The sequence below is a fragment of the Psammomys obesus genome, unplaced genomic scaffold (genome assembly GCF_907164565.1).
Source record: "Psammomys obesus unplaced genomic scaffold, mPsaObe1.curated_primary_1811, whole genome shotgun sequence".
Lineage (NCBI taxonomy): Eukaryota > Metazoa > Chordata > Mammalia > Rodentia > Muridae > Psammomys > Psammomys obesus.
Genome location: NW_026593286.1, coordinates 764,116 through 778,140, shown reverse-complemented (window position 1 = coordinate 778,140; position 14,025 = coordinate 764,116). Strand labels below are relative to the sequence as shown.

Genomic DNA, 14,025 nt, shown 5'->3' with positions numbered 1-14,025 from the left:
GTGTGTGTGTGTGTGTGTGTGTGTGTGTGTGTGTGTGTGTGTGTGTGTAGACCAGAAGTAAACTTTGGGGTGTCTTCCACCCGTGTTTTTCCACCTCACTTTTTGGCATAGGGTCTCTCATTTGACTTAGAACTCACATTTTGGCTAAGTTGACTGTCCAGCAAACCTTCCCTCAACTAGCATTAGGATTACAGGTGTGCACGCATGTAACCATATATGATGCTGGGATCTGAACTTGGGCCTTCACGCTTGCTTAGTAAGCACTTTACCCACTGAGCCATCTCCCCAGCACCATATTGGATTTACTTTAAATATATTTTCAATCCAATCAGATGTTTGTGTCGCAAGGGTCTCCTTGCTCTGTGCCTCACCTACCTATTCATTTCCTTACTGATGGCTCCAAAGAGCAGGTCTGTTTAACTTTGGTGCAGTCCTGTGGCTTCTCTTTCTGTGACCTGTGCCCAGAAGTCTTTGTACGTTGAGACTGTGATGACTCTTTCTGTATCTTCTTTTGGAGTTGTAGTGTAGGTCTGTATCTTTTGCTTCATGGTGTGAACACGGAGCAAGGTGCATTTCTTCATAGCAGTTCCCAGTTGGCCCAACAGTATGCTTGTTAAACAAGCCTTGCTTTCTCCGTTCAAGTGACCTGCCAAGCTGGCAAAGATCATTGGCTATGGATGTGTGAGTTGGTTTCTGGCATCTGTTTTACTTGGTCCTAAGTCAATCTACCTTATCTCAAAATTTGGAGCTACCAGTAAGCCTGAATATGAAGCAATCTCTCTCTCTCTCTCTCTCACCCTCTCTCTCTCTCAATCTCTCACTCTTTTGCTTGCTCTCATTCTCTCCCTCTCCCTTCCTCTCCTCCCCCTACCTCTCCCCCCAACAGAGAGAGGGAAAGAGAGAGAAAGGAGAAAGATTTTTCTTATTCTAAAACCTTCAAATTTCCACATAAAATTTGAGCTTATTTTGTCAGCTTTTACAAAATAGATTCCTGGAATTCTTATCATATTTTCCCAACTATCAGGTTAAGGATAGTAGGAATCTTAGAAATACCATAAATTTGAATTCATGAGCCTAAAACAGTGTTTCAGGTTTTCACTGTAACTGACTTGCAAATAACTTTTGATTTATTTATTACTAGGGGGCTGCTTTTTTGCTGATATTATAAATGGCATTTAATTTTTTTTAATTTCCAATTGCTTCGTTTTAATTTTTCTTTTTTTTTTTTTCTTTTTTTGGAGGCAGTTCTGCAACTTTATTTGACATTGAGTTTAGTTCTCATCCACATTGACTGTCTGTAGATTTTTTAATGTGGTCACTGGCACGTAAGTTACCAATGTGTAGAGCTTGTTTGGTGAATCCTCATCTTCATTACGTTTTCTGGACAAACGTCCTCGGATGCGATACGGAACATTCCTTATTCCTTTGGCCCAGACAGCTTTATTGAGCCTTGTATCTATGCGCACATCTGGAGTCCCCATCTCTTTCATGGCAAACTTCCGAATTTCTTTGAGTGCCCGGGGGCACGCTTCTTGAAGCCCACGCCATGGATGCGCTTGTGGATGTTGATGGCGTACTCCCGGGTCACCACCTCGTTGATGGCAGAGCGGCCCTTCTTCTTCTCGCCACCCTTCTTGGTGGGAGCCATTCTGCCGGGGCCAAGCTGGAAAGCCGTTTTAATATTTTTTATGCTAGTCTTATATCTACAGGCCTTGAAAGGCTTCCTTATAGTTGTCTTTAGATTTTCTAAGTGGATAACCAAGTTGCCTATGAATGATGAGTTATACGCCTTTCCTAATTCTAAAAATCCACTTGTTTTTAATTTTTAATTTGTGTATGTTGAGGTCAGAAATCATATTGTGTACGGATCTCAGCTCTGTGAAAATGCACTAAAATTTGATCTTGTCAATGAGGGTGGGCTTCTCCACACAGCATTCAGGATAGCTGGTGACAGAGTTCTTCCAGTCCTCTGTACACGTACTTGCCGATCTTTTTCTATCAGGTGCCTAGAGTGGAGCGTTCATATCTCCAAGTGTCCAAATGTCCTCATGGATTGTGGAGTCTTTAGCTTCAGAACTTCTGGGCCTTCATAAGGACTCGCTTTGCATGTCATTTGCAGCCGCCTTCAGCTCTGTAACCTCCTGTCTTACATCTGTGGGTCTCTCATGGGTCTCTTATCGCCACGATTAAGGAATAATTCTATTTCTTGAAGCTCTGTTTCTGAGAAGACCATCCCTCACTGCTGCCTTCTATGACACCAAGGCAAGGGGGAGGTGAGGGGGAGGCCTGATCACCAGGTATGATGACAGGAGGGTACAAGCCACTGTCCTTGTTACTTATCTGTCCACTCCCTCTGCTTGACTGCCCAGATAGACTGCTTTAACTGTCCTCCAAATCTATGCTGCATCACCACAGACCTCCTCCACTCCTGCCAACACACACAGGGGCCTGTGGCAATGGGAATGGGATCACACGGTATCTTGAGGATTCTTTGTGCATGACACTCCCTTGTTTTAGGGCATCCTATGGTGGGGCTCTCTGAGATCCACATAACATCACTGAGACTGTGGTCATACTATCTTGCTGTAGAAGCGACCTGTGTGCCAGTCCCACTCGAAAGTGACAGCTATCTCAGTCACTTAGTTGATGGACATTCCTAGGTGACATATATACATAGTCTTCAAGAACCAGAGAGATCACCGAGTACCCAGGCAGATAGGGCAAAGTCCTGGCCTGTGCTAGGCCTCTGAGATCAAGTGCTTTGCCTATGCAGCAGATTTTGAAATGGTACAAAACCTCCCCCCATTTGCCTTGTGGAATGAGCACATTTTATGAGCCTACAGCCATATCCACTGTATGGCCTGCAGACTGCATATTCCCAGAACAGCTATGAACGTAGCCCAGCCCATTTGTAGACCACCATGCCATGTAGAAATGTGAAAAGTTGAACACCTATGTAAGGCCCTGAAGAACTGGCCAGCGAGCCTTCCTGGTTCTGATCTACATAGCACCCTCAGCATGAACCCATTTTGTAGCCTATCTCCCAAGTCCTGTCTTTTGTCCAGGACAGGTGAGTTAGTGTGGGTCAGATCCAAAACTCACACTGTCCTCTTCCAAGTAGACACACTGTTTCTACTTGTCCTTCTACTGAGAACATGTGTGCCTCCTGCATTGGTGCCTACAGGGCAGATTCCAGAGACCCTGACATCCTGTTCTACCGTAGGTCATGTGTCTAGCATAGAACCTTGGTGACAAATTTGGCAAAGTTTCTATAACCCGGACACTCACAGCAGTCCACCTGGTCCTTACTGGAGTCGTTGTGGTAAGCTCTAAGGAGGGCTGCACTCTGCTCCTATACCCTCATGTGGTGTGTTTGGATAGACTGTTTAAAGGGGAGTGGACTAAAGCTGGTTTCAAAATATTCCCTTGCTGACTGATGAGCCGACTCCCTGGGTAAAGAGTTCCCTGTCACCAACTCTGATGACCTGAGTTCAATGTATGGACTAACCCACACAAGCAGAAGGAAAGACCGACTTCTACATGTTGTTCTCTGACCTACACACATGAGCCACGGTACTCATGCATACACACACACATTGGTACAAGCAAAATAAATACATTAATATAATTTTAAAAATTTTAACTAGGTGTGGTGGTGCACATCTTTAATCCCTCACTCAGAAGGCAGAAAAGGATATCTCTACAAGTCTGAGGACAGTCTAATAAACATAGAAAGTTCCGGGCCAGCCAGAGCTACATAGTAAGACACAATCTTAAAAAAAAATTGTTCTTTGGTCTCTCCTGTGCTCACAGCTCTCATCTCTCTCATCTCTGTTAAGTGTAGCCACTGTGATTAATACTCATCACTGAGGAGATGGCCAGGTGGGCCTGGGCCCATTCCAGTTCCACTCTTGAGACAACATGGCATTTCCCTTGTGTTGGTGATATCTCAGGCCCTGGTTCCTTGTTCAGGGATCTTCAGGGGCCCTGGACACTTGCTCTCATTGTGTAGCTGCTCTGACACATGCTGTTGGTCCTTGAAGGACACTGGAACACTGGATGACTGGCACACATGTGGGACTCTGGGTTCCCTCCCAGAGCCTTGGTGCAGTCTGCAGTTCTGAAGCTGAGGAGCAAATGCCAGCAAGTGTCAAAGATGACAAAGAAAAGATGTCTCTGAGCTGAGGTACTTAGAGGACCCTGGGCTCCAGGGAAGCTTCTCAGGCTAATGAGATGATATGAAGGGAATCACAGAATGCTGAGAACAGGAGACACTACACAGTGACAGAGGAGCAGGCAAGACCAGTATAGGGGGGCTGTGGAATTCTGTCTTCTGGCTTTAGATCCTTCTCAACTGGAGAGTAGGGACATCTGTCCAGGGAGTACATTCTCTACCTGAGAGTGGAGAAGCTTTGAAATGAAATCATCCATTGTACACGAGCCTTTCATGGTCTTAGGAGTCTATATTTGCACTGAGAAATACAGAAACTGGCGGACCTGCTCCACAGGGTACACTGCGAAGTTTAATGTGTTCAACACTGAACACACAGTATTTCAACCCCAAGGAGCAGTGTGGAGCATAGGCAGAGCAAGCACCCATGCTGTATTATGCCTGTACCTGTTCTGCCGACTGTCAAATGGATGGATCAATGGACTTCTGGGAAGCATAGACCCATTCACCTCAAGCTCAGTCTGCAACATGGCAGCTACCTCAAGATCCCAGCGCCGGGTACTCAGACCCTCACAGTCATCCCTTGAACAGGAGTCCTCCACCAGTCACTCAAAGAGATATCCCTGATTCCCATTCCTTTTCCAAAAGTTTCAGAGAGCTCTGCAGGTTGGTAGGGGCTGAGCCTCCCAGTCAAGCTCAGCTGTTCTCATCTCCCATGGTCTTGGTCTTCTGGAAGATGTTCTGCATGGCTGATATTCTGTCCTTATCCTGGATGTTAAAGACCTGGAACTGCAGTGGGAAGGGACAGAGGGTCACAGACAGCCAGGCTACACCCACCTGAAACATTATCTATGACTACTCTACCTGTGGGTACGCACCTGGGCAATCACCCCTGCAGGTGGACCACCCCAACATCCTCCTCCACAGCCCCTCCTCACACAATGTGTATCTGCCACAGGTATGATCCCCCAAGGAGGTCCCACTAATGTGCATTCCTGCCTCCTCCCACCCTGCCCAAACAGATCAGCTAAGAGCTTGCCATAGGCCCATCAAGCTGGTGCAAAGATGGAGGTGACAGTTCTTGAGTAATGGTGGGTAGGCTATCAGCAACCCAACAAGGGGGCTCCCTAAAATCAAATGGAGAAGCCAGAACCACAATGTCCACCCCAGGTCACTGCTGCTAGAAGAGGTTGAAGAAGTTGACTTAAAAAAAAGTCAGACATGTTTTGGAAGCAGTGCTTGGGCCTGGGATGGAGGCGGGTCCCTGCCTTTGCAGGGGAGCAATGGGCTCTGTGGGTGTGGAAGGGGAAGCTGGTAGGCACCTCTGAACATCAGGCCTGAGAACACAAGGTCTCAAAGGGTGTGGCCATCAGAATGCCAAATCCAGGAATACACAGGAGGTCCAGGGAAAGCCATAGCCCCAAGGGGGGTAACAGTCTGGGCATTTGAGCTGTGTGGTTTAGGACAATTCTGTGAAACACAGGGGCAGTCTCAGCCACTCTGCCCTGGTTTCTGGAGAGAAGTCTTACAACCCTGGGGTCCCTGTTGAGATGGCACCCCATGTTCTATCTGACACTCAGCCATCCAGAGACCCAGACATCCTCGCGTTCTTGACCCCAGAGGGCTTTTTCCACCCCCTCCTGCAACAGCTGCACTCACCTTATCTAACAGAAAATCAAAGTAGGCTGTGGCCCAGTAGGTAGGGTCACTGGCGGGGAGCTGCAGGAGTGCCTTGACTCCATTGTCAATGCGTGGAGGACGGCTGTGGCCCAGGTGGGTGACGTGGATCCGTAAGGACTCTTCGGGCTGGCTGGCAAAGTGTTCCACGCATTGGTAGATGACGCCAAGGTCCAGGCCACTGTGCTGCAGCAAGTTGCATTCCGGGTACAGAAAGTGAGGCAGGTTCCTGGTAGCCAGGCAACACAACAGCACCACCAGCAGGCGGTACACAGAGCCCTGCAGGTCCGCCCAGTCCTCTGGTGCTGGGAAGAGCATAGAGGCCCACAGCAGTACCGTCTGCAGCACACAAGGTCACACAGGTCAATGGGCGGCTGGACCACTTCCCCACCACCTTCCTGTCCACCAACCCTGCCCCAGCTTACTTCCACCAACCCCCCTCAACATCCCCAAATGCTAAGCCCCTCCTCTATCTGCCCACCCTAGCAGCTCTCCTCTGTACTGTGTCCCTCCCGCTCCTCTGCTCTTCTCTTTCCACCCTATGCTGAACTCCAGTCTGAACTTCAGATCTCCCTCAGGGTTATGAGGCTTCCTTCATCTGCTCTCCATTCTTTACTGCCCTCCATTAAACTCATTGTCTGCAGACAGAGTCCCCACCCCAGGACATTAGGCATCTTCCTCCTTTCTTCTCCAAGGCCCTTGTTAAATATCCCCCCAAACCCAACAGCCAACTACATTTCTAGACCCTTTCCTCCTCAAGCACCTCTCAGTTCATTTGGGGACCAGGATTATCTGTGTGTCAAACACCAATGACCTCTGGAAACTGGCTCCACACCTCAGGCAGAGGTCTGAGAAAGCAGTGAATGGCCTAAGTTCACACAGGGAAGGTTCCCCAAGCCAGTGCCTGATGAAAAGTCAACTCACCTGTCTCTTAACACCTGAACAGAGCAGAGGGTCCTCTCAAGCATGGACACACACTCCAGGAGGATCCTAAGACTTCACAGTCCTACCTTTCCCTCACTGTGCTGCGGACTAGGGGTGATTGGAACCCTGGCCCTGCACCTTTCTTATTCTTCTCAGCACAGGACTATTGCAAAGCCATATCAGGATGAAGATGTGACTGAGCGTTCTGCCCAGGGAGCATAGAAAGGAGCCGTGCTCCCATGGGTACTCAGTTGACTCCATTCTGTAGAGGAATCTGGCTGGGGCTATTCACAGATAAAGAGGAGTCATGCTGGAAGAGGTCCAAGCCTGTGTGGCCCAACCCATTGTTTCAAGGCTGCAGGGCCTCCCACATCACCTGGCTAGGGATAGCCAAAGCCAGCCTGAGGTGCCACAGCACCACTCTACAGCCATGCCTAAGAGACCTCCCTCTTGAGCTATGACCCCTCCGGTGGTCCCTGAATCTTTCAACACCCGTGACTGCTTGTCATGGGAGCTGGTGTGAGGGACACAGCTGGGGGCCACTGCCCTCTGTTGTCTGGTCACAGAGGTGAGCAACAGAGCTACCATGCATACCTTCAGGTGGTCAAAAGTTAGGCCAGGGTTCTGGCTGCCACCTCGCCAGCTCTCTAGGTTCACCCGGTCGAGAATGGAGAGGCTGTCCAGGCGGTGGCCAGGAAGGGAGCCCAGTGCTCCAAGCAGGCGGCTCAGCAGGTAGCCAGTGGAGATCCTGAAAGCCAGACCCACCTCTCAAGTCTGGGCTTCCCAGTGCCCAGTGCCCTGTAAGCCACCAGGAAGAAAAGTCCTGGCTGCTTCTGTTCCCCAATACTAGAGCCTCTTGAGCCCCTTGTGAAGGTCACACCCTTACTGTGGCCATTCTGTGGCCCCATGCCCTGTGTCTCAACAGGCGATTCAGTGTGCTGGCTTGAACATCCAGGTTACTGCAGAGATTAGGGGTGACTCCAGCCAGCCCACCGTTTGTTTAGACTGGGGAATTGGTGGGGCCTCAGTCTGGCAGGAGATGTGGGCTCCAATCTAGGACTCATTAGGGAAACCAAAGCTTGCCTCTATGGGAGCCAGAGGGTGGATAGTGTGTGAAGGAGGCTCAACTAAAGACCCTTAGCACAAGGCCCTGCACAGCACAGGCTCACACATCTGTGCTTGCTGGACCATCACAGAGTAGGGCCTCCACCCCAAACCTCAGTCCTGAAGGAGAGGTAAGGAAACAGGAATGCCATGTTCTCTTCCTTAGGCATGGACCCTGTTCTGCATGAATGGGTCAGGTAGGATGCAGGGTAGGGGGCCCGCAGAGCTCTGCTAAGGCTTCAGACTGGCACAGCAGCTTCACAAACATCACTTACAAGGAACAATCGGTTCTAAGATGGCAGCACCTTGGACATGAGTGTTTTGTTAGTTCCCCCAGAAGAAGCTCTGAGGCCTTGTATGTGGGTGCCAGTCAATGATGTCAGACTTGATGGGCCCCAGGCCCTGCGTCCTTGGTTTGGTCTCAAATGGACTCAGATTCTGTCCCGTTCACCCTCTCACAGACTCTGACTTGGTCCCACAGGCTTCTGGGAACCCACAAAAGCCAGAGCTGGACATGAGGGGAAACATCTCAGGTAAGGGGAACATTCTGAGAGGGGCTCGGCAAACTGGCAAGGCCACCCCAAGTGAAGGGTGTTAGCAAGTCCCAGAGCCGCTTTCATTGGCATGAGCATTCTCACTGTGTGAGGAACCTTAGGTAACCTCTGTGCTATGTTCACCTGGTGAAGGGTCCCCTCCCACACCACCTTCCACATGGATATCTCATCACAGCCTTACGCCACCTCCTCTGTAGAAGATGGTCCAGCTATGCCTTCTCTGCAGCTCCCTGTGTGTCACTGAGCATTAAAATTCCTGTGGGGATTCTAGTAACCTCAGCATGGCACAGATGCCCACAGAATAGAAGCAGGCAAGAAACCCTCAGACCCTCCCCACACAAGGGTCAGGGAGCATTACAATGTTTCCCCCTTCTCCTGGGACCCAAAGGCCCACAGTGGCATCTACCTCCAGTGCTGGGCACTAGCTGGCACCAGATCCACTCCGTGACTGGCGATTCTTCTCAAGATGCCCTCGGGGAATCCAGGCTTCAACTGGGCCCCTTCCAAGGCAGGCACCCTGTGCTTCTTCCTCACCGCAGGCACAACGTTGAAGCGTATCTTCCTCCAGCCGCTGGACACCAGCAGGGACAGGTGCAGCTGCCCTTCCTTCAGGCTGGCAGCATTCAGTGAACCTGCAACAGCCATCAGTCTAGCTTTCCTCTTCTGGACCTAACCCTACCTTAGTCTGAGACACCCTACCTGCTGTCTTGACTGTCCTTTCCTGCACCTGCTGCCCCTCTGCCTACCATCCAGACTGAGCTGTTACACAACCCTGTTCATGGGGCACTGCCAGCTGGGCTATTACAGCATCCTTCATAACAGCTACTTCCCTCATGAGCCTTCCTCTCTCTGCTAGGCCCCTCCCTCAGTCTTGTTGCCTGAGCCCACTGCACACACCTTCTAGACCTGAGGGATCTGACCCCTGTATGTGGTCAGGTTCCACCTCTGCCCATGCTGGAGCCAAGAAGAGAGCCCTGGTCCCAAGGAGAAGCACTGGACATGGATGGTGCTGCCCCCGTTCCAGCATGGGTAAAACTGGCTGTTTGAAGAGCTGGGCTGGTGAAGTTTCAAGCTCTCCCTAACCCCTAAAGCCCTGGGCAGCTCAGAGCCTGCAGGTCTTTGCTAGAGGGCTGTGATGAAGACATTCCATTGCTTCACTTTGAACCCTTTCACTCCTTAATGGAAGTCAGTTCTTGGGCAGAGCTTCCCATTCCAGGCTTTGTGCCCTATGTACTGATTACTCAAAAGGATAGGCTTTCACCATGGTGTCACCTCCAGTATCTGGAGACTCACAGCCCTCCATGGGGCAGTTTTGGCCAGGAAGGACAAACAGGCATAACAGCCCAGCCCACTTGAGAAGAAACAGAACCAGCAGGATGGATCCCAGGCTGGACCTCTCCTGATCACAGCTTGTGCCCACCCCACCCCCTGTACTAAGAGCCTCCCTAACAGCTCAGGTCTAGAGCCACCCTGTGCAAGCATGCTGGTCCTCATACCACATGTGGGGCTGGAAAGCAACGTCCAGGAAAAGCTTAGCTTAAGGTTCACAGGATGGAACTGTCAGTGTTGGGAAAGGCCCTGGTGTCCTGGGAGGAGGTACTGGCGTGGATGACCCCATTTCCAGGCTGCCATGACCCAGAAATCCAGGATAAGCCAGACATCTGTATGATGAGGTCTGTATCTACTTACACTCCAGAAGTCGGCTACCTTTATCATTTCACGAATGATACATTATGGCCAAGAGATTTCTCTCTCCCCCTCCCTGCTGAGACACCCAGAACTGATGTCCCTATCACAGGTCACCTAAGAAGGAAGATTTCAAGAGCGGCATGGCTGGGTGCTAGTGTGTCCAGGAGCCTTCTACCTCAGTGTTCTCTTCCTTTCAAAACAAATCAGCAGCAGAGACGGGGATAACAGAGACACCCACACCGCCACACAAGCTCAGGGTGGATCTGTCTCCCCTTCTTTCCCAGAACTGTCTTCCTATGTCCACGGAAGGGCCTGGGTCAGAGCCCAGAACAGCCAACCCTCAAGAAGCTGGGTGTGCTCCAGACAGTCCCCAACGCAAGTGTTGTAACAGGGCCTCCATTACAAGTGAGTGTGGAGAGTCTTCCGGAAACAGCCTGGTCCTGCTTGCGTAAACCTTCAACCCCCACCGTCTGCAGGACCGCTCTCAGGCAACCTCTGGGATTCTCCGTCCCACATGAGCCTCAGTGTTCCTGTGAGGAGGTAGGGGGCCCTCTCAGATCAGCATTTAAATGTCTCTTTGTTATTCCTCTGGTCACACATTTCATCTTTGAAATGGCAGCCTGGAAGACAGCCAGCCACACTTGTTCTCACTAGCTACCTCTAAGTCAGCCCTGGCTGGTTTCACCGGTTCCAGGAGTGGATAGCTGAACCCTGTCACCAGCGATAGGGATGAGTTGGAAGCAACGCCTGGAATTTCCCATGGGCCCAGCTCAGCCACAGGAGCAGGAATGGGCCTAGGCTGTGGAGTCTCCTTCCTCAGCCAGGAGGCAATCTGGCCGTTCAAGGTGGGGCTTAGATGTTTGAATGTCCTTGGTGGCCCATAATTTAGAAGTCCCCTAGTTACCCCAAGAGGTGAGTTTGTGCCTCAGCAAAGTAGGAGGACTGCAGGAGACAGGGCCACTGGCAATGGCTGTGTTAGGTCAAGCAAGAAGACAGAAATGGTCCTGCCAAGCTACATGCTGAATTAGAGGGTTCAAGAGATGACCAGGTAAGATGCCAGAGGAGCTGCAAGACACCAGATATTAAATGACTCTCTGGCTACCAAAGGTCAGTCTTCCGCTGCAGGATACCTGGCCCAGCAGGTCTGGGAAGGACTGCCCCTATAAACTGCCCTGCTGGTGTTTGAAGTCTGTCTAGGAGCCCACAGGCCTTCTGGATCCTGCAGCCCAGACTGCAGTGTAGGTACCCTGATGTGGGCCTCTGTTACAAACCATTTCCCAGAGCCCTAGGAATCCTGAGGTATCAGCCCACTATCCCATGCTCTGGGGCCCCTAGACATGCAACCAGACCAGGACTCAACATACTAGGGATCCTAGGCATGTTATTGCCCTCTGGGTGAGGCAACTACCTTACTTGCTAATGACACACACAGTACAAATACCAGAAAGGTGACTTGGGAAGACAAACACACAAGAAAGTAGCAACTGCCACCACCGTGCATCTGTCTCCTCCCAAGAGAAGCAGGACGTTCTGTTTTGGCCTCCAGTGCCCTAGCACCCTGATGTCCTAATCCTGAACTCAAGAAGACGAGCGTCACTACTTAGTCCCATTGTCCTTCTTCAACACAGTCTGCACCTACCTTTCTAGCCACCATTGTGTAAAGAAACTGGCTGCTTCTGGCCATGCTGGGAACCCCATCCACCTGGGGTTCTGACACCCCAGATTACATAAACAAGATGTCTGGAGCGAGACTGAAGCTGGCACATTTGAAAATACCCAGCCTCAGAGCTATCTGGAGCTCAGTGTACCAAGTTAGTGACTCAGCCATACGTTGGAATGGGCGCACACACGTGCCTGTATATGTAAAAGCATGCACTCACACCTATGTACTCACACTCATACTCGTGTCTGTTCACGTCCCCACACACTCATATGTGTGCACACTAGCGTGCATTCGCCTTTCTGACACAGACACGTGGCCAGGTTCGCATACAAATGGACAGATTGTACGAAGGCTGAAGAGGAGCCCGGTAAGCATTGCACCAGGCTGGAAAAAGCATCAGGCTGCTTTCCTAGCGCCCTGACACAAAGACCCTATCAAGCCAGCTGGCCAGCAAAACAGCAGGCTTGTCTAAACTTTCAGACATGTATAAAGTGGCACTCATTAAAATGTTTTGTTTTGTTTTGTTTTCCCAAACCACCATGCAGAAACAGGTCACTTGAGATTCAATGGTCTGCTTTCTCAGAGGTGCTGGGGGCACAAGGACCGGAAGAAGTCTCTCGGATCACGCCCCGCCCCCGACACACAATGGCAACCCACACTGCATTCATAAGCACAGGAAAGACACACACACAGGGACCTCTATGCAACCCCCAGTCCATACCCTGAGCACCCTAACACAGTGGCCACACACATGCGCACACACACATTACATACTCCCCGCCCCCCGCACCGTTACCTGGCGGGATGAGCCTGTGGTGTTGGCAGTGTACCACAGCAGCCACCAGGAGATCTTTGAGGACACACATGACTTTACTGGGTACAATGTGGCCGCAGCACTTGTCTCTGTCCTCTGAGGAGACGCTGAAGACGTCATCAGTCATCCATGGCTCCAGGCCAGATGCCTCCTTGAGGACACCCAGGCGACAGACTGCAGGGCCGTCCCAAAGTTCAGTGGCTTCTGACTCCTCCATCAGGAGAGCCTCGGCATCCACCCCCAGGGGCACCTCCACATCCAGCGCCTCCTCTGAGGAACGCAGTGCAAACTGGAAGGCCTCCAGGTCTCGAGAATAGTCAACAAGAAAGCGGTTGTCCAAGGCATGGGCCCGCTCCAGCACAGTGAGCAGGATATTCTCTGCTCTCTGGTAGTCCTGGACACGGGGTGATTCCCGTGACTGGATGGCTGACAGGTAGTGATGCCACAAGGGCAGCTGCTCCGTCATGTCTGGAGCAAAGACACAGGGAGCAGGCATCCCTGAGCCAGGCATCCCTGAGCCAGGCAGCAGGGCCCTGGTGGCCCTTGGGGACTGCTCTTGAGCTGGTGTAGACTGGCTAGGAGGAAGAGGTACCTGCCCAGGTGAGGAGCAGGTCTGCAGGTAGGGCTCAGCTGCCCATGGGCAGAGTTCCAGAGTGGTAGGCTCCTTGCAGCAGGCTAAATAGCTGAATGAAGGCCAAGGTCTTTGAAGTGGGGTGAGTCAGTACCTAACAATTAAGCTGTCCAAGGAGGCGGAGCCCAATTGCTTACCACTCTCCTCCCTCTTTCCTCCCTCCTGAATCTTAGGGCCAAAACACAGTGGCCTAACCTGAAGGAGGGGGTGTGTACCTAATGCCTCACACACCACCCCAACCAAAAGCTAGTCACACTGTCTTTGTGAAATGAGTCTTCCTTGCCCGGCCTCCTGTCCCATGGCTCAGACGGAAAGGCAATGCCAGACTCCGTGTGGGTTGAGGCCTCCCTCTCAGGCAGCTTGGAGAAGAACAAGCTTTAGGCCAGACCTGGGCCGTGTCTCCTTAGCATTCCCCAGATACCAGTGTAAACCAACGCTCCTCCATCTGCCATCCATATAATTGGCCAGCTCAGCCCCTCAGGCTGCCCAGCCCACCCTTCCAGCCTCCCTCCAAGAAGACCTAGCACCCACCTGGCCAGGAGCTGCCGCCTTCTAGGAGAAGCAGCTTCCGGCTCCGCCTCATGGCTGAAAAGTCTCACCATACAAGCCCCTCCACACCTGCCAGTGCCCTGCCCACCGCCTCCTCCCTGCTCAGTGTTGTGCAAGTCCAGACTGGCAGGAGGGAGCCGCCCCTAGCGACCCTTGGCCCTTAGAGGAGGCCCAGTGCAGAGGCAGTTGAGCTTCTAGTCTGCAAACAGCCTACGAGGTGACAACACCACAGGCACCATAGAGATGACA

The 14,025-nt window shown here is 51.4% G+C and overlaps 1 protein-coding gene and 1 pseudogene across 2 annotated transcripts; both read right to left on the bottom strand.

Annotated features, from left to right (window-relative positions):
• Positions 1 to 1,271: 1,271 nt before the first annotated feature.
• LOC129683890 (60S ribosomal protein L31-like) lies at positions 1,272 to 1,661 on the bottom strand (annotated as a pseudogene).
• A 2,782-nt stretch (positions 1,662 to 4,443) lies between these two features.
• Mab21l4 (mab-21 like 4) lies at positions 4,444 to 13,822 on the bottom strand. Of its 2 annotated transcripts, none has more exons than XM_055617081.1 (5): positions 12,579 to 13,822; positions 8,837 to 9,062; positions 7,367 to 7,520; positions 5,831 to 6,187; positions 4,444 to 4,960 (listed from the first exon to the last, which is right to left on the bottom strand). In XM_055617081.1, the coding sequence occupies exons 1-5, from the start codon at positions 13,105 to 13,107 to the stop codon at positions 4,868 to 4,870; spliced, it is 1,359 nt and encodes a 452-aa protein (XP_055473056.1). In that variant the 5' UTR covers positions 13,108 to 13,822; the 3' UTR covers positions 4,444 to 4,867. The 2 variants fall into 2 exon arrangements, with proteins under 2 accessions (XP_055473056.1, XP_055473057.1); XM_055617082.1 differs by having other exon boundaries at positions 5,831 to 6,034.
• Between the last annotated feature and the right edge of the window lie 203 nt (positions 13,823 to 14,025).

Excerpts from the sequence above, each read along its gene's own strand:
- Mab21l4 (XM_055617081.1), bottom strand. The coding sequence starts at position 13,107 with ATGCCTGGCTCAGGGATGCCTGCTCCCTGTGTCTTTGCTCCAGACATG. Across the intron at positions 9,063-12,578 it reads CCACAGGCTCATCCCGCCAG|GTTCACTGAATGCTGCCAGC; the intron begins GTAACGGTGCGG and ends TGGCTGTTGCAG. Across the intron at positions 7,521-8,836 it reads GCTAGTGCCCAGCACTGGAG|GATCTCCACTGGCTACCTGC; the intron begins GTAGATGCCACT and ends TCTGGCTTTCAG.